General features: G+C 55.6%; 1 protein-coding gene across 7 annotated transcripts in view; it reads left to right on the forward strand.

Annotated features, from left to right (window-relative positions):
* The window catches only part of Fam178b (family with sequence similarity 178 member B), a 72,466-nt gene that overhangs the window by 14,481 nt on the left and 38,316 nt on the right, over positions 1-19,669 (forward strand). For all 7 annotated transcript variants that reach the window (XR_010040789.1, XM_063229917.1, XM_063229915.1 and 4 more), the window contains 2 exons: positions 6,197-6,305; positions 7,924-8,008. Coding sequence is in view for 6 of the 7 variants with exons in the window: in XM_063229917.1 (XP_063085987.1) it covers positions 6,197-6,305; positions 7,924-8,008 (194 nt within the window). In the remaining variant the exon portion in view is untranslated. The remainder of the gene's footprint in view (positions 1-6,196; positions 6,306-7,923; positions 8,009-19,669) is intronic.

Consider the following 19,669-nt stretch of genomic DNA (forward strand, 5'->3'; position numbering starts at 1 on the left):
CATGATACTGCAGTTCTGAAGAAAAGAGCAGAGCTAGGTCTCGGAGAAACACATGTCCCGGTCTTCATAGGAGAGCTGCGGGTGCTGACATCTGTGGCGGGACAGGAGACGGCGCCCAGTGGTGGGGCAGGGAGCGTGAGAGCTGGGGAAGGAGGGTCGCGAGTGCATGGAGACAGGCGAGTCCACAGAAGAGATCTGCTGAAGCACATGCAAGACGAGACGCTTGCCCACCGAGTGCAGAGAAAAGAAAGCAACCAAGATAGGAGAAGAAGACAACAGACAGTGGGGAGGCCTGTGCGGGAGAGCTGCCCTAGGCGGACAGGACACCTGAAACAGGGCAGAGCAGACACAGCTGGAGCGAAACTAAGGAACTAATGGGAAAGCTTTCCTGAAGTAAAATGTAATCAGAAGAAAGCAGTACCTAGGCATCACCTAGGTAGTTTTTAAAATTTAAAAGAAAAAGTTTTGCAAGTATCCAGATAAAGAAAGCAGTTTCTCTATAAAGGAGCAAAATTTAGGCTGACCCCAGATGTTTCTCGCAATTGTAAATACCAGAAGGCAATGGAACCAGCCAGGCCTGGGGGTCGGGGTGGGGGGACACACCTGTTATCCCAGCACTCAGGAGGCTGAGGCAGGAAGATTGCTGTGGGTGTGAGTGCAAGATTGGCCTGCACAAGTAGCTAGACCCTGTCTCAAAAAAAACCATACAATGGAACAATGTACTATCTTGGAGTCTGCAGGGAAATAATTTTGAGCCAGAATTGTGTACCCTTACAAGTTCTTATTTCTTTACAAAGGCTCTGGAAGATACTCTCTGATATGCAGGGTTGGGGACAGTCCGTCAATCAAGAACCATCTCTGAAAATGTCCTGCCTGATTTACTGCAGCCCACAGAGGATGTAAATTAAAAATAACTGAAGAGTGAGGAGGCTATTGGGTGAAAGATGTGACGGCAGGCCTGAAAACTGGCCAGGAAGCAGGAAGACTCGGATTAGCACATGTGAGGTGATAAACCTGAATGCCAAGACAGGTCTGTAAGTCAGACTCAGGACTTTATCAGCTTATGTAGCTTTAAATAAGTAGCCTTCAACTCAGAGCGCAGGCCCAAGAGTCCGTGGATTGAGTAAATAAATACTATTTCATCTTTGCCATGTATGACTATATATTGATCTGTATCCACATGTATGAGAAATAAAAGTGCATTGTCACTGTGGGCAGACCAGGACAGTACAAACAAAGAAAACAAGAAGGTCACCTGGCCAGATGGGAAGCAGAGGGATTTAGGGGAGAAGCCAGTAACGACCTTCTGTGAGGCTCCACCTCTTACCCCTCTTACCACCCCTTTGGGGGGGTTGACCCCAGGGCCTTTGCACTGCACCCCATCCCTCCCACTCCTTTTTTTTGACAAGGTCTCACTAGTTGATCAGTTGTCCAGATGGAGCTTGACTTATGAATCCTCCTGCCTCAACCTCCCAGAGTACCAGGATTATAAACCTGTACCCCTAGGCTCGGATAAATGTTTCTTGGAGGTTGTTCTGGTTGGGATCTGAACAAGATCCAGATGTTGAGATTAGACAGCCTGTGCTGTATGGTAAAATAGTTCTGCACTCACGACTCTGAGGCTGTCATGGACTTAACCAGCTTCCCTCTTTGGAAACCACATGCTGTCCTCATGTGTGTCTGTCCGGAGGTCGCCACGGTATTCCCATCTACGGGGTGAAGTGGACGGCATGAGTGTGTGAACCTGGTCCTCGTGCAAAGGGGCTCAATAAAAATAAGGTGAAAAGGAGAAAAAAGAACTAAGCCAGGCATGATGACTGAGGTGGGGCGGGGGTAGCTGCAAATCCAAGCCGGCGGGCCACATGGCGAGTCCAGGGCAGCCCGAACTGCATGGCAAGACCCTGCCTCAAACAACAACCTGAGAAAGAACAAGAAAGGTCATGGAGCTGGAGAAAGCGACCAAGGACGGCAGGGGCCTGGGGCCAGGAGAGAGGGAGAGCCAGGTTCTCCTGTGCAGCTCCTGCCAGCACGGGTCTGTCCCCAGCTGGCTGTCGGGCAGGAAGTGCTTGACAGATGAGGCGGCCTGCGGCTCCGGTGACCCAGGATCGGATCGGAGCAGCGCTGCCAAGCGGGGCCAGGTGGCCGCCCGGCGTGTCTCAGTGTCAGTGCACTCATGCACACCAGGGGTCAGTTCTGTGCTGGTCTGCAGAGGCTGCCACAGGGACGCGCTGAGGGACAGCGCAGACGGGGCTTCCAGAGGTCACCGTCTCGCCGGGGCCACCTGTCGTTTCCTGTTTCTGAAAAGACTTCATGGGTAGACACAGAGAGGACCTAGCAGGAGTATGAGGCAGCCGGATGGGACCCCACCAGGCCGAGCCAGAAACACGGTCACGGCAGAGACAAGAGGTGACCACCTCGTGAGCTGACAGGAGTTTTTATCCCTGCTCCTATTCCTGTGCATCTTCTAGACTTTGCACAGTGAATGAACGTGTTCATTTTATCACGGGGAGGGGGCGGGGCGCGAGCGGATGTGGTTTTTGTATTTTGCTCGTTTTGAGACAGGGTCTCACTGTATAGCCCAGACTGGCCTTGAATTCAAAGTGGTCCTCCTGCCTCAGCCTCTCGAGGGCTGGGATTTGAGGTGTGTACCACTATGCCTGCCACCAATGCTACTTTCTAAAAATCACCCCTTGAAGTCGGCTCATGTCTCTGTCCCCTTCTGTGAAGGGAAAGTAGCTTGCTTTCTTCCTTGGGAATGCAGCGATGAAGTTGGGACACCGCAGAGCAGGCCGTTTGTCTGGGGCAGGGGTAGGCAGGGGCTCATGCAAGGACCCCGCCTTCCGGACCATGCAGCGGAACCCAGGCCGGCCGTGTGGGCTTGGGTCAGCTCCCTGTGCCCAGAGTCCCCAGCTCTGACAAGTGTGTTGTAGCCAATTCCAGGAGCTGCCGAGCCTGCCTGCTCCTTGACAGCAGCTCAGAGGGAAACCCGATCGCCTTTGCACAGAAGCCTTGTAGGCCAGCCAGGCCCAGGGGCCAGCCAGGGGCCTCCCTGAGGCCCGGAGGGGGATGGGGACGGCGCAGGGTCCGGCAGGCTCTGACACTACTGATGCGGCCCCGTGTGCTCAGGAAGCCTGCTCATTCCGTGGAAACCTGGACGGGGGAAGCAGGGGTTAGGTAAACCTGAGCTTCACCAGCTGTGGTGTCACTTGTGCCCCGGGGTCCCAGAGGCCCCCACATCCTCAGTGTTTGTGTTGCTTTGTTTTCTGAGACAGTCTTGCTATATAGTGCAGGGTGGCCTTCAACTCTCCTTTGTAGCCCAGGCTGGCCTAGACTAACGTGATCCTCCTGCCTCAGCCTCCTGAGTGCTGGGATTACAGGCATGTACCACCACACCCAGCTTCCAGCTCTTATTTTGCCATGAGCACCCCCTTTCCTGGAGGAAGGTGGCAAAGTCAAAACCACATGAACCCAGGCTTGGGGGCAAACATTTGTAATCTCAGCACTTGGGAGGCTGAGGCAGAGCATCATGGCAAGTTCAAGGCCAACCTGGGCCACATGTACCCTGTCTCTACTCCCCCACACCCCAAGAAAAGAAAGAGAAAAGAGGTAAGTGAAGCTCCCAGGGGCTCATTGTGTTTCGCCATGGTATTTTATTTTCGCTTTCACTGGGGAAATTGGCTCAGCTGGCACCTTGTGAATAATGCCCTCCATGCCAACCCCTCTGGGCCGCTTGGGATGGGCTGGGTATCTGAGGACTTTGCCCCAGAGCTATGACCAGGATGGGATAGGGAGTGGGTCTTCCCTTGGGCACCTGCAGGAGCAGGCTGGGAATTTCAGGACAGTCGGTGGGAGCTGTGTTGCTCTGCCATCCTGCAGCTCGAAGGCTCAAGGAAGGGACAGACACCTGCCCATCATTACTGGCATAGCTGAGGATTAGCGGCTGTACCCGGAGCCCCCCTACCCAGGATACTTGAGCTGACAGCCAGAGAATTCGTGTCTCCAGCCCGCATGGCACCTGCCGCCTGCGTCTCTGCCAGGACCCTCTGACGTTCTCTGGAAAACCTGTGCCCTTGCCATTGGCAGAGGTGCCCGTTGGAGCCCAGCACGGGGCTCTTGGGGTGGAGACGCGATGCTGGGTTTTGCTAAACCTGGCAGCAGCTGATTCTGTCACCCAAGATGTTTGTCTGAGACACAGTCTTGCTCTGTGGCCCAGGCTGGCCTCAGTCTCTCAGCAGTCGTGCCCCAGCTTCCTAAGGCTTGAGCTAACAGGCGCGCTCCACCAGGCCCACTCGCGTTCTGCTCTTTGCCTCTCGTACAGCGTAGGACCCAGAGTTCCTTGAAAGCCACTCGCTCCAGGGCAGAGCAGTCTCCTGGTTCTCTGCCGCTCGTCGCACTCATGAAACCGAACTCAGCGGTGAGCTCGCAGCCCATCTGTCGCTCTCCTGGCAGGAGCTGCGCCGCGAGCTGGCAGAGCAGAAGGAGGGAGTGGCCGCTTCCCTGGCACAGCGGCTGGTCCTGTGTGCTGGAGTCCGCGGGGCCCCTGAAGTCCCCAAGAGTCCCTGGGGTGCATGTGACCAGGCACATGGGGCGTGGGGTGTGCACATGTGTCTGTGTGCACACAGGAGCGTCTGTCTGTCTCCCAGCCGCACACACAGAGCCTCTTTCTCCTCTGAACTTCATGGACTCAGAAAAAAACTCCATCCACACTAACAGTTGCCTGGTAGTGCTGAAGAGGCCACGGTGTGGCCTGGAGGAGACGCGTGGTTTCGGGCTCTGTGTTCCTGCTGGTGGGATCTCAGTAGTCTCGGAAGGAGGGGTGGCTGGGGATGTTGCTGTCCAGTGTGGCGACATCAAACACTATCTGGGGGTTCTGCTGATCTGATAACTAAAAAGAACAAGCATGAGATCACTGTGCCATTTCCTGGAATCTGTGTTCATCATCTGACCAGGAGTTTGAGGAGATGATGAAGTCCAGCCAATCTTTTCTTCCTCCCTCCCTCCCCCCCGCCTCCCTTCCTTCCTTTTTTTTTTTTTTTTTTTCTTTCTTTCTTTGTGGAAACAGGGTCCCACTATGTAGCCCAGGCTGACCTTGAACTCACTATGTAGCCCAGGTTGGTCTCAAGCTTCTGGAAGTCCTCCTGCTTCAGCCTCCTGAGTGCTAGAATTACTGGCATGTGCCATCATGCGTCCATCAATCACCTTTTTTTGTATTTTTGAGACAGGGTCTCACTATACAGTTCGTGCTGGCCTTGAGCTCACTGTGTAGCCCAGGCTGGTCTCGAACTCTCAGCAGTCCCCCTGCCTCAGCCTCCTGAGTGCTGGGATTATAGGCGTGAGACACCCCACCTCGCTCCCTGTCAGTCACTTTAAGTTGACTTCCAAAGTACCAGTCCCGGAGCCCTGACAGCCACCCAGAATAAGTCTCCCCCTCTTTGTGTCCTGGGGGCCAAGATGACCAGCCAGCCGTGGGTGCTGAGAGAGGAAGAGACCACACAGGCATCCCCGTGCCTGTGCGGGTTGTGGTTGCAGCCCTAGCAGCCCGAGGGCCCCTCACCCTTCTCGGGGACAGGTGCTGCCCAGGAGCTGCACTTGGGATTCCTTCCCTGCCCGGCCCCAGAACATGTTCTCCCGTGCACTCCGGTGTCCTCTTTGTGTCGGAAAAACACAAGCAGGGCAGAAGCGCTCCGTGTAACTAGACCTGGGAAGCTGGCCTGGCTCACAGGTAACCCTGCCCGCCCCCGAGCCCAGGCGAGTACTGGCTCCCCCTCTGTCATCTCTCAGGCCTCCCTGTCCCCATGGGGAGGTTCCTCGGTTTCCCCTCGGTCCCTTGGAAAGGTGGCAGTGGGCCAGCCAGTTATGCATTTAAAACACTGTGAAGTCGGGAGGCAGAGGCAGGAGGATCACGTGGTGAGTTCAAGGCCAACCTGAATTACTAAGTGAGACCGTTTCAGAACAAACCAAAACATAAAATAATAATTATAAATAAAACACTGTGAGTTGAGTTCTCAGGCATCCCTGGAGCAAAGCCAGCGGTTCTGGTGACAACTTAGGTGGTTTTTCCTTCTGACAGCGCCCCTCACTGAGGGCTCCAAAGGCACCTTCACCCACAGCAGCATCCTGACCCTGTGGGGTCTCCTGTGGGATCTCTGTGGAGACCGGCCCTGGAGCCCCCTCATTGCACCCCTCTGTCCCGCAGCGCCCCACCATCTCAGCAGCTGTCCTTCCTGCGCTGCAGCTTCCTGAGCAACCTCTACCTGCACTCTACCCACGCTTGCCCAGTGCCAGTGCTGCAGTGGCTACTCAAGGTAAGGACCCCTGTGGCCACTAGGTGGCGCGAGTGGTGCGGCCCGAGGGCAAAAGGCTGGGGCTCCAGCCTCCTGATGTCCCTGTGGGTGCTGCCGGCCTAGTGGCATCCAGGACCCCAGGATCAGGGAGGTGCTGGACCCTGCTGTGGCTTCTAGGAATCCACCCCATAGCTGACACCCGCTGCCCAGAGCTGAACATGGGGTGTGAGGATGGGGCCTGGCCTGGCCCCACCCAGGCCGGCCCTGCTAGGAAGGGGCAGGTCCCAATCTCGGTGCCCAGGCCCAGCCATAAATCAGGCCACTCTGGGTCATTGCCAGGACCTGGGCCCAGGCGGCTGGTGCTGCACAGCGCCCTCCCGGCCCGGGGAGGGGGAGGGGCAGGCAGGAGCTCCTGGGGCTGGGGCTCGGCTAGTGCCCCCACCCAGGCCTGGGCAGGGAGAGGGGGCGCAGGGCACGGCAGGAACAGTGAGGCCTTTATTCCCTGCCCCGGCCTCGCAGCCTCGCTCCGTTCCTTGCACAGCCAACGACAGAGTGCACGGGTGTCAGGCACACAAAGAGCCCCTCAGAGATGTCGCCCACAGAGGGGCCTTGTGTGACCCTGACGTGGTGGCGGCGGAGAGCATCCTCCCCTAGGGGGCTGGATGTCTGAGGGGTCCAGAGACCCTAGCCCCTCTGCTGGACAGTTCTGTCCCACACGGGTTAGGAAGTGAGTCCTGCAAACTGTTGTGCCCCAGTGGCCCCCAAAGCCCTGCTCGGGTCCTAGACACTTTCAACGAGGGGCCACGGGAGCCCCAGATGAGGGCAGACGCAGTGTGCTCAGCACTGCAGTGCTGAAGACTCTGGCCGGCCACAGGTGCTGAGGTTGAGACAGGAGGGTCACCTCAAGGCCATCATGAAATAGTGAAACCTGCCTCAAACAACAATGAAAAGATGACCCCGGCAGCCTTGCAGTTGGGGTGTGCCTTGGACCTAGGTGATCCTTTGGGGGCTCCTCAGTGAGGCCTAGGTAGTCATGGGGGTGCAGGCTACATGTAGAGCCAGCTCAGCCCCCAAGAGGGGAGTCCAGGAAGGGTCTCCCCTTGCTTGGGGCTCACTGCAGCAGCAGCACCCAGCTGCATGTGTCCCCAGCGCCCCAGTATCAGGAGGAGGGTGCGATGTAACAGGCCACACACAGGAGCCCACAGCTGAGGTCAAGCCAGGCCCTGTGTCCCCAGGCAGGGCTGCACTTCCAGGCAGTACTGTCTCTTTGCCTGTCCACATGATGTGCCCTTGCAGGCGGCATATCACCCGGCCTTCGCACCTGGCTTTACCACTCACAGTACCAGCTGTGTGACGGACAGGAGCTGCCTGAGCTCTCTGAGCACAGATAGTTTCCTCATCTGAAAGTGGTGAGAAACAATCTCCTTCCACCGCGTGGGTTCAATAAGATTGTTTTATCTGGTTTGTTTTCCATGAGGTCAGGTGTCACTATATAGTTCAGGCTGCCCTCCAAAACTCACAGCGATCCTCCTGCCTCGGCCTCTCAAGTGCTGGGATGACAGGTGTGCACTACCAATTGGGGCCAAATGGGATTTTCTGATACTGATCCATGGGGCTGACTTTGTTTTTTTCCTCCCAGCTGCTAGCGTGGCCTCCAGACACGTCTACAAGAGCCTTTGGCCTCCTGTGGGATCTCAGTGTGGATGACCTCTTCCGTCAGTCTGGTCAGTGCTAGGGTACAGGGCGGAGTCCCCAGGCTCTTAGCCCGGCATGTGGGGAAGTTGTCAGGCACTGTGTGTCCCTTGCAGTGGAGACATGGACCCACTCACCTTTGGCCCTGACTCCAGCACTGGTGACAAGCAGAGCCCACAGCCCCCCCGGGCGCTTCTGTTCCTCCTGTGGTCCCAGTGGCCTTGTCTGGGCTGGATCGAAATCCAGTCTGTGCCCGGAGCCTGCTTCGAGGGGCCCCTGAGCACAGAGCCCGAGGAAACCATCAGCAGGCCCCTTGGTGGCTGTGTCCACCCTGGGCTGTCAGCATTCAGTGCCTGGACCTAGACACTTTGGCTCCAAAAAATATCACATAACCAGCTGAAGGTGACCCATAGCAGATGACAGAGGGACTCGTAGTGCCCAGCCCAGCCACCCTGCTGCCCACATAGCACAGTCACGTGGTGCTGGGATCAAGATGCTCCCCATGGTGTGCGGGGCGGGGGGGACCCCCCTTAGCATTTCCCAGTGGTGCGTCTTGGTCGTAGGAGTTGGCTGAGCCGGGGGCCATCTGTCCTGGTCATACATTCCAGTCACCCCCTCCCCGCCCGCCTGGGACCCCTGGCTGAGCCCCAAGCAGCACTGTCCAGGCATTCTGTCCCTTTGCATAACCCCTGCCCCTGTGGCCAGGCAGCCCTGCTCAGCCGCTGCGGCAAGCCTGCCCTTTCAGGGACACAGGGGTCCCTTGTCCCGCTGCCCTCTGCAGGGGCAGAGGGGACAGCTCATCCTCTGCCTCTCTCCACATGCTCTGTGTCTCTGCCTCTCGCCACGTGCTCTGTGCCTCCTTCAGGGGCCCCTGGAAAGCTGCCCTGGACCTCTTGGTCAGCTCCGCACCAGCCACCCAGCCCTGAGCCTGTCCTGCAGACACCCCTGGGCTTCTGTCCCGGCCCCACAGGGTAGCCGGAAAGGGGACCCCAGGCCTGAGTTTCACATCCCTACTGATTCTGAACAAGGCAGAGCCTGGGGCCACAAAAGAATGGGATCCAGGGACCTGAACGCATGCCTGCAGGCAGGTATTCCCTTCAGGGTCCTTTATGTTGTTTTGAGACAGTCTCACTGTGTAGTTCAGGATGGCCTTGAATTTGCATCCTCCTGCCTCAGCCTTCTGAGTACTCGGATCACAGGCATGCATCACCACGCCCCATCGCATTACTCAGGATTGCTGTAACAAAACAGGGTTTGGACTCGAGACGGAAGAGCACTCCACACTGGAAGCTAAACTGTCGCGTGCTGCCATGTGCATGAAAATATGGGGCCCCTGAAATAAACCATTCCCAAAGGACAGGTGTTCTCAGAGCCTTCTGCCAGGAGCTCCCCAGAGTCCTCAGATTCTCAGAGGCAGAAAATAGATGGCAGCTGCCAGGGGAGGGGGCGGGCGACTCGTGCTGCTGCCCAGTGGGCGCAGCATTCACGGTGGGGACAGCAAGCGTGTCTGTGCCTGGGGCTGGCTCAGGGCTCCCACTCAGCGCCTCCAGTGCTAAGGTGGCTCCACCTCTGCGCTACATCCTGGCCTGGAGGCGTCGCCCTCAGATCCAGGCCAGATGTGAAAGGAAGTCGTGCTACTGGGACATCGGGCGGGCGTCCCCACAGCCCTGAGCTCCCAGCGTCCTGTGGGGCAGCAGCGCAGGGGGCAGAACCTTGGCCCCACACATGCACACGCACATTCACACACACATACGCATGCACACATGTACACGCACATTCATGCACACATGCATACATGGCACACGGCTTCATGAACTTGGAACAGGGAACATTCTGGAAGGTCACTAGGCCGCTGGCCGTGGGGGGCAGGAGTGGAGAGGGCAAGGAATCAGCAGCCCAGGGGTCGCCAGGCTGCCTTGGCCAAAAATGTCACTAAGGACTGAGGCCACAGCCATTCTGTCGGGAGGCCTGCTGGACCAGGCTGGTGCAGGACAGCTTGGATCTGACATCCGCCCTTCTGCAGAGAAGCTGTTTTTTGGGCCGTGTTTCTTTGGTGTGGTCTGATCTAGTCTGGGCTGATTTGGTTTGAGATCTTACTCTCTGGGTCAGACTGACCTTGAACTCACCATGTGGCCTGGCTTGGCTAGTGATCCTCCTGCCTCAGCCACCCCAGTCCTGGGATTACTGGGGTGCACCACACACCCGGCTTGGGCTGTTTCCACTGCACCTCCCAAATCACTGGTGAAGGATGGGTTGTTGTCTCTCATGACGCAAAACCTGGGGTGCTTGGTGCTGTGACAGGTTCAGCAGATCTGCATCATCGGACCCTGGCTTCTGTGTCTGCCCTTCGCAGTACTTCCCTCAGGGCTGCAAAATGGCTGCTGTAGCTCAGAGCATCACCATCTTCCTCTGAGACAACAGCATTCGAGGCAGAAAAGTAAAGTGTAGAGATTATGGCTTCACATCCTTTTCTTCTCCTTCTCCTTCTCCTCTTTATCTTTCTTTAATTTTATGGTGCACAATTGTCTGGCTTGGGCTCATACTTGCTCTCCTCCTGCCTCAGCCTCCCAGAGTCCTGGGGTTACAGTCAAGCACCCCACGCCCAGCCTCTCTGTGGATCAGGGCAGTCTTCCCACCAAATCCGGGACTGGGTCACAGGCTTGAGGGCGCCCGCTGTGTTCTCTGGCTGCCGTGCCCTCTGCACAGCCCTCCGTATCTGCAGAATCTCCAGCCTCTGAGTCCCTCCCCCACCCTACCCCCCCCCAGAGCCCGAGAAACTCGTTTTTCCAGCTTTGCCTCTAGCTTTGAATTGTCCTTTTTCAGATGAGAAGGCCAAGACACCAGAACACAGCTTTCACAGCACCGATGCTGTGGTCAGGCTGGTAGTGATGGAGAACACAGTGAGATCTGGATGGATGGAGCGAAAATACTGTAGCATTTACTTGTTCGTTAGATTTTAAGAGAGGGTGGATCCTCCCGTTCCAGCCTCCCAAAAGCTGGGATTGCATGGTGCACCAGCGGTAGGCCGCTGAGTGCAGAACCCACAGGGGGTGAGGCTGGTGTCCTCCCTCCTGGGTGTCCTCCGGTACTTCCAGAAGAAAGGCTGCTGCAGCCCCGCTGGCCTGGCAGGCAGGGCGAGAGAACACTCACAGCCCACAGGCAGGAGGCCTGCAGCCCCTGGGGTGCCACAAAGGTCAGTGGGACCCACCTGCCCCCGGTGGACCCCAAAACTAGGTTCTCCACCTGGGAAGGCAGGAGTGCAGTTCTGAGGCATAGTCCCTCTCTGAACTCCCAAGTGGCACGGTCTGTAATCCCAGCACTCAGGAGGCAGAGGCAGGAGGATCACCGTGAGTTTGAGGCCATCCTGGTGAGACCCTGTCTTGAAAAACACGCATCTCAGGTTAAAAAAGAAAGTACCAACAGCAAATAAATATGCGAAAAAATGTTCAGCATCAGTGGTCATTTGAGAGATGCAAATTAAAACAACACTGAGATTCCATCTCATCCCCGAAAGAGAATGTCTACCGTCAAGAAATCAACCAATAACAAACGCTGGAGGGATCATGGGAAAAAGGAGCCCTTCTCCACTGCTGGCGGGAGTGCAGACTGATGCAGCCACTGTGGAAATCAGAAAACCAGAACGAGAGGTCCCGCTGGACCCAGCTGTTCCCCTCCTGAATATATTCCCAAAAGAATTAACAGCAGCATACCACAGTGGTGTCTGTAAACCTACGTTTCTAGCAGCCAGATTCTGGAAACGGCCCAGATGCCCCTTAACTGGTGCATGGATAAAGAAGATGTGGGTTTTTTTTAATACAGTGTGATTGTTGTGTGCGTATGAAGTGAACAGACCAAGTTCACACGTCACACATATCACTCCACCATGCTGGAGGCTGAACTCGGGGCCTCGTGCTGAGCTACAGTCTCACCCTTTTTATTTTTTAGTTTGAGACAGAATTGACCAAGCAGGGCTCAAGCTTGGGATCCTCCTGCCTCAGCCTCCCAGCATGTGTAGTATATGATTCCGTGGTCTCAGGACATGCACAGAGCTATCGGACCATTACTGTCATCAGACTCCAGAGCAAATCCTTGCCACCCTGCAGGTGGCCATCCTGCCCGAGCTTCCTCACACCCTACGCCACCTCAAGTGGACTCCCCATCTTCCTGAGGATCCTGGGCAGACCGACCCTGGGGTTGAACCCTGCAGCGGGCTACTTCACCTCGGTTGCTTTTCTTAGTGAACTGTTCTCGGACTCAGGCATGCTATAGTCGACATCTCTATTCTGGGTTTTTGTTCGATGAATGAATGAGTCTTCTTTTCCTGGAACTGAATTCATCCATGGTTCTCAGAGCTAAACTTGCAACATGATAGAAGCGCTTCCTCAGTGCCCAGGGGGAGGGGCAGGGGTCAGAGACAGAGGTGACACTCGAGGAGCTGCGGGAAGAGGCCAGAAGGGGCCACACACTTCCTGTCCTCTCTGAGTCACAGACTGTGTCCATGAGCAGCCCAAGGGGTCGGGGGATGCTGCCAGGACAGGACACCAGAAGAAACGCCATGTCCTAGCCACAAGGAATCAGTGTACCCTGCACAGAGCGGGAACCTCCTGGGATTCCCCAGGACTCCCTAGAGATGGGGATTGGGGGGGTGGGGAAAGCACCTCAGGGAGCTCACCAGGGGTGGGGCTTTAAAAATTTCTCTGTGACTATCTTTTATTAAAAACATGTCCTGCACACTTGTGATCCCAGCACTCTGGAGGCTGAGGCAGGAGGATCATTGTGAGTTCGAGACCAGTCTGGGTTACAAAGTGAGCTCAAGGCCAGCCTGAACTGCATAGAGAGACCCTGTCTCAAAAAGACAGAAAAAAGAAAAGGTCAAAAACAAAACAAAACAAACATTTCCTAAAAAACTGTCTTTTGCTTTATGTCTGGGTGTCGTGTGTTAAGTCAGCTGGCTTTTGGTACACAGAAAGGGACAGGGTAGCCAGGGGGTCTCCTTGGGGCACCCTGCCTCTGGCCCCAGAGATCTAAAGGGAGCTCAGCACTCCTGCATGCATGGGTAAAGCTGACCATCCCATCTCAGCACCCTTGGCCCAAACAGCTTGGAGGGTTCCAAATTTTTGATGATAAACTACAACTCGCAGAATGCCCGGATGGTCAGCAAAAGAACAGGCTGTCAGTCCTCAGGGCTTCAGAGCTCCTCCCCCATGGGCTGTCACTGTCCCCCAATCCAGGTGTCGGGAGGAGGGTGGGGTAGGGCACAGGCCCTCAGGACGCTGCCTTCCTCCCCATGCCCCCCAGCCTGGAGCCCACCCTGTTCATGCTGTACCCTAAAGCCACCCAGGGCAAGGGCCACTGAAGCCCTGGGAAGCAGCTCACGACACAACTACCTCATGCCTGACCCGGGTCACTGTGTGGGGTCCTGGAGGTGAGGGCCAGGCCTGCAGTGGGGATGCGAGTGGAGGAGGAAGGGGTCCCCAATGTGTAGGCCAGTGGCTTCCGGACAGCACAGGCTCTGCTGGCGCCTACACCCCTGGCCTCTGTGTTCTCCTGCTGCCTTCCGAGGGTCTCCAGCCTTGGGATGCGTCTGGGGTGTTCCCCAGTGGGTCCCCCGCTCCCCTCCCCAGACACCCCTCTCACTCCCCTCTTCGTCACCCTCTGGCTTCAGGCGCAGGCTCTGGCTCTTCTGAGCCCTCTCTTTGGGGGCCGGGATAGTGGGGTCGAAATAGTGGGGTCATCCTTGGTCTCCATCCACAGCCCTCACCTTCTTCAGGTTAGACATGTCACACTTCCCTCTGACTCCTCAGAGGACCCAGAAATCCTGTCCCAGGGACCCTGAAAACAAAAGACTTGGTGTCTGCTGGCTGTAGATGTCACGGCAGCCTTGGGCATCTCATCAATCCAGGCCGGCCAGTTTGGGGTGGATCAGGACACAGGGTCCCCCAGGCTCCTTGCTTCGAATCATAAGCCCAGATTTGCACGCGTGGTGGTAGCGGCTTGAGCTCTCACTGGTTCGTTCTTTAGAGCTGCATACTATCTCATCAGTTGGACATACCACATTGTAAATCTCATGGTACATCAGCTGAGGGACAGTTGGGTTGCTTCTGTCGCTTGTCTATTTTGAACCAAATTGCGAGCATTTATGTGCTGTCTGGCTGGGTCACATATGAGTTTTAGGAAACTTCAGATTCTTCTCCGTCCACATTGTCACTTATTCATGTCCAGTTTTGGGTCGCAGCTGTATGGAGGGGAGTGAGGCAGGGTCTCCCTGCAGCGGGGCAGGCGGAGCCATTTCAGGCGTGTTTGCGGGCCGTGTGCTTATCTTGTCCGGGAACATCTCTCCAGCTGCTTTACCAGTCTCCCCAGTAGCTGGGTTGTTTTTGCTCTCATTCCATTCCCTGTGTGTCCCAGACCCTCGCCTTCCCACAGGGGTGATTCACAGATACCCTCCCTGAGCACTGTGTTCTCTGGACTCCTGAGAATACCCTTTGATGCACAGAGGCTTCTGATGCAGGCCAGAGCTTCTGGGGGTGGTTTTCTTCCTTTTGTAGCCTGTGCTTTTGATGTCAGACTTAAAAACACCGTTGCCCAATCCCAGCTCGTAAAACCGTTCATCATAGCCGACTGTGACACCCCCCCCCCCCCGATCCCTGCACTTGAGAAGCCGAGGCAGGAGGATCACTGTGAGTTCCAGGTCAGCCTGGCCTACACAGTGAGTTCAAGGTCAGGCTGAACTACATAGCGAGACCCTGTCTCCAAGGAACAAACAAATGAACAAAAACAGGACAGAGTGGCCAGGGTAGGCACGGCCAGGGAGTGGGAGAGAGGCGTTGCCAGGCACGCAGAGGTCTCTGCTGCCAGCGCCGGACAGAGCTGCTCGTGTGTACCCCACCATTCTGTATGTCCCCCCCTCAGCTGTGGAGGAGGAGGGGGCAGGTCACAAAGCAGAACGGCCAGACCAGTACATTCTTCAGATGCTTTGAAAGGACGCAAGAAATGGAACTTCTTAAGAACAATTCTGCTTCATTATCCTGAGCCAGGGCTTCCTCCCCCAGGCACCACGCTTTTCCCAGTGTGGTGGTCACCAGGGCCCTGAGCTCCCTTGGCCGGACCTCTGTTAGGCCGGTCACTTTGCTTTCTGATCCTGCATAGCCCAGGCTGGCCTCCACCTTAGGGCGATCCTCCTGCCTCAGCCTCCCAACACTAGGATCAGAGGCAGGCTTCACCTCGCCCAGCTGTTTGAGAAGGGTCCGACTCTACTTTCCTCCTCCTGGTTTGGTGTTAGGGAAATGCAGCTTCGCAGACCTGTTGAGAGGTGGTCTTTTTTCCTCTTGGATTTCTGTTGGTCTCTGGAGAACGGTATTGCTTCTTCCCCGAACTGTTGGTAAAATTAGTCAGTGAAGCCATCTGGAATTGGAGTTTCCTTTGTAGGAAATGTTCACATTGTAACTCTGTTCGTGGTAGGAGATGCAAGGCTGTGTCTGCACCTTCCTTTCTTCTTGGGTGGCTGCTCTGCTTTCAATCCGGAATATTCCCAAAGGCCCGAGGGTCGCAGGTTTCGTCACCTCAGAAAATGGGGGTCCCTGCAAGGAGTGAGGCATTGTGGGACATCTGAAGCCCTGCCCTCGCAGGGGATTGTGGGAGGGCTGGGGTGGCTCAGTGGACCAGCAGCTGCCTGGCTCGTGGGAGGCCCTGGGCTCTGTCCCTCACACTAGGAAAGAGAGAGAAAGCGCAGGAGGAACGGGCCTGATTTTGGAAGCCCAGTCTGTTTTCCTATCCCTTTTTAGCTCGGCCATAATAAGAACAGCTTTGATTCACCCCACACTCCCCCACCAGCAGTGCGGCCTCACCATGAGCCACAGACTGAAGCCTTGAGCCAGGATAAACCTTTCTTCTCGTTAACTTCATTATCTCAGCTGTTTTGTTACAGCCATGGAGCGCTGGCTGATGCAGTGGGCTTCGTGTCCATTTCCCCAGGGTTGTCCAATGCATGGGCTTAGATTTCCTGTCATGGCCCCTTATTATCTTTCTAACATCTGTGGGGTAAGCAGCAGTGACCCCTTTTTCTTGTTCTGGTCTTGGTAATTTGTGCTTCTTTCTGAGCAGGCAGATGAAAAGTTTACCAACATTATTGATCTCCTCTGGGGACCAGCTGTCGGTCCCATTCATTCGTCCTACTGTTTTAGACCTTATGATTCCTGTTCTTGTATCTTCCCTTTACCTCTGCTTGCTTTGTATTCAATTTACCAAACTATCCCCTCCACCATCAAGTCCTGCTCATTCCTTAAAATGAAAATTTAGATGGTAAGTGGTTCATCGCTGTTTTCCAGCTCTCTGTAAATGTAAGTTATATATTATACCTGCAGCACATTGGGCTATCAGTGCCTTTGGTGAGGTTTACAGATGTACCTTTGCTGACATTATCAGTTAATTTTTTTTTTTTTTTTTTTTTTTTGAGACAGGGTCTCACTATGCAGTCCAGGCTGGTCTTGAACTCATTATGTGGCCCAGGCTGACCTGGGACTCGTGCGATCCTCCTGTCTCTGCCACACCCAGAGTAACATTTTTAAAAGAAGGATCTGCCCTGTCAGGACGCTGAGGGAGCTGGGGGGTAACTCAGCAGCGAAGCACTCGCCTGACGATGTGTGAGGCCCAGGCTTCAATCTTGAGCAGCCCCCCAAAAATTCGCTTTAAAATTCGTTTAGCAGCCTGTAACATTGGCTGTTATTTTCCTTAAGCGACTGCTGTTATCTCAGTGGGCAAAGGGTGGGCGTGAGGTCCTGAGCAGAGCCAGGCAGCGGGGCGGGAGGGTGTGTGACCACAGCCACGTGGGGGCAGAGGCCACAGCTGTTATCACAACAGAAATCGCGGCTCCGTGAGTGGGAAACCTTGAGAGCAACAAAGGCGGGCTTGGCACCAACCGCCGAGCGCCATCTGCACCCCTTCTCGCTGGCTGGCCTCCTGGCCGCGCTCAGATGCCTAGCTTGCGTCTCCTCCCTGCGTGTGTGTGATTTGCTTTGCGTTGTTGTCTTTTGTGGTGCTGGGGATAGAGCTCAGGGTTGCTCTACGATGGGGCCTTTCTTACTGTTTTATTTTGAAATCGAGTCTTCCTAAGTTGCCCAGGCTGAGCTTGACCTTGTGATGTTCCTGTCTCAGCCTCCAAGAGTGCTGGCATGACAGGTGTCAGCACCGTGCCCAGCCCCAGCGCTGCGCTTAGCCCTGCCCTGGGCCGGTGAGAACACCGCGCAGATCCGGGAAGCAGGATTTGCTCAGCGTGGCCCCACGGAAGTCTCCAGGGAGAATTCCGTGACAGAGCTGAATGTGGTGGCCCAGCACTCGGGAGACCGAGGCAGGAGGATTGCCGAGAATTCCAGAGCAGCCTGGGCTATGTAGGGAGACCCTGTTTCAGAACACACACACACACACACACACACACACACACACACACACACCACAGTTCTGTGATAACACCATTTCACCTTCACAGTTGATCCTTGGTTTTTTGTTTTTTTGGTACCGTGATGGAACTCACAGCCTGGTGCCTGCCAGGGAGGTGCCGTGCCACTGAGCAAGGTCCCCAGACCTGACCATTGTTTTTAAAACATGTGATTGCCAGTGATGATGATAAAAGTAATTCAGATGACAGCAGGCGCGTTCAGGGTGCAACGGCTGGAGACAGTAAAAGTAATTTAATAGAAAATGAAAGCTGACATCTCAAGGCTACTCATTTGCACCATGAATCAAACCCAAGGCTTGGTCTGCTCTCAGTTGCCATAACAACCCAACAAGTGAGTTCTGTTCTTGACCCATTTTCCAGATGATCAGGCTTTACCCTGCCTGTGTGTGTGATGCTCTCCAGGTCACCAGATCACTTTCCTCTTTCGCTCTGTGAGCCAGCCTTGCTCACTTTCCCCGCACCACCCCAGGGCCTTTGCATGTGCCATGTGCTCAGGGATCGTCCCTTCTTCTCTCCCTGAAGCACCAGCCTGGCTTCCCCCTCCCCTCCATTTCTCCCCAGGCCTCACAGTGGTGCTGGCTGTACCTCCTTGGGGAGCCCTGCCCTGACCCACATCCTGACCCCTGCTCTCCACTCCCAGCCCTGTCTTCTAGTCCCAGGATCTTGGGTCACACCCAAGATGTGTGGATACTTTAATATCGGCTGGGGGCTTTGGAACGCAGGGACTCTGTGTGCTTTGGTTTTAGTTCCAGTCTTTGCTTAGCCAGCATGTGGCTGCCCTGGTTGGGAGTTAGGGTTAGGGGTTTGCTGAGGACACGTGGAGCCCAGACAGTCTGTGACACCTCCCACAACTCCTCCCCAAGTGGGCAGCTGATGTGCAAGAGGCTGAGGCAGGAGGGTCACTCTGAGCTCAAGGTCAGCCTGAGCTACATAGTGAGTTCAAGACCAGCCTGAACCACAGAATGAGACCCTGTCTCAACAAAACAAAATCAGAGAGACAGGCAGACAGACAGACAGAGGCAGAGAGACTGAGACAATCTTATTTTCTCTGTATGCGAGCACTTCTTAACGTGTGACTTTTAGACCTGGATCGGGAGAGCACTGCTGGCTCCCTGAGCGCTCAGCCTCCAGCCATGGCAGTTTTCAGCTGTGGCTGAGCTTTAAAAAGTCCTAGGTCAGGCACAGTGCCGAGGGATGTCGTGCAGTGCTGTGGTCCTGGAGTCAGTGCCGTTCCATGAAAAACAAAGAATAAGAGGGCCCAGTGGCAGCGCAGTGGGAGGGCAGGTGCCCGGCAGGTGCCCGAGGTCCAAGGCTTGCATGCCAGCTGGAAGTCACCTGAGGTGCGCTCTGAGGACCCGTGCCTCACACGAGGCAGGCAGGCGCTTGGCCACCCGGCCATACCCCAGTCCTTTCCTCACCCTGAGACAGGGCCTTACCGAGTCACCCAGACTGGCCGCCAACTTGCAGTCCTCCTGCCTCAGCCTCCTGAGTACCCTGGATCCTGGGTGCACGGCCCCAGCAGGGCACAGAACTTCCCAGGGGCTCTGAGCAAGTGTGGGCGGAGACCCCTGAGCCACACCCAGGCTGATTACGCAAGGCGCCACAGAGGTTCTGAGCTGGGTCCCTCATCCGGAGAGCACCACAACACTGTCCCTTGTAAGCGCTGTCACCCTCTATACACACGTGTGTGACACAGGGTCTGGCTACCATATGTAGCCCAGTCTGGCTTTGAACTTGCTGTAATCCTCCTGCCTCCCAGAGTGCTTGATTACAGGTGTGCACCACCATGCTTGGCTTCAGATTCTTATTTTTTAAACATGATTTGACACTAATTCCTGGTCACCTTAAGGGGAACCCTGCATCCTTAAAAACAGCCCGGTGATGCATCCTTGAGGTGGCGAAGTGAGACAGTGATTGTCTAGAGTTGAGATGTGATAGCTGGGCCTCTAGCAGCCATCTCGGGCCATGAGGCAACCTTGGACACAGGAGGCAGAGACTGTAAACAACAGAGCAAAAAGATGGGTGCCAGGATCCGGGAGTGCAGGGTCTCTGCGCCAGCTGCGTCCGGGCCACACGCCAGGCTTCTGTTTCATCAGAGACATGAAATTCTACCTTCTGTTTTGTTTCTCTGCTGTTGTTTGCAGTCAAACCCAACCCTCCGCGAGGCTCTGCGGCCGGCACAGTGAACTCTGTCCTGCGTGCAGTGCTGGGGCCCCAGAGCTTGGTGGTGTTAGGTGAC

The sequence above is a fragment of the Cavia porcellus genome, unplaced genomic scaffold (assembly GCF_034190915.1).
Source record: "Cavia porcellus strain 051 isolate PalLab524CR breed Dunkin Hartley unplaced genomic scaffold, mCavPor4.1 scaffold_18, whole genome shotgun sequence".
NCBI lineage: Eukaryota > Metazoa > Chordata > Mammalia > Rodentia > Caviidae > Cavia > Cavia porcellus.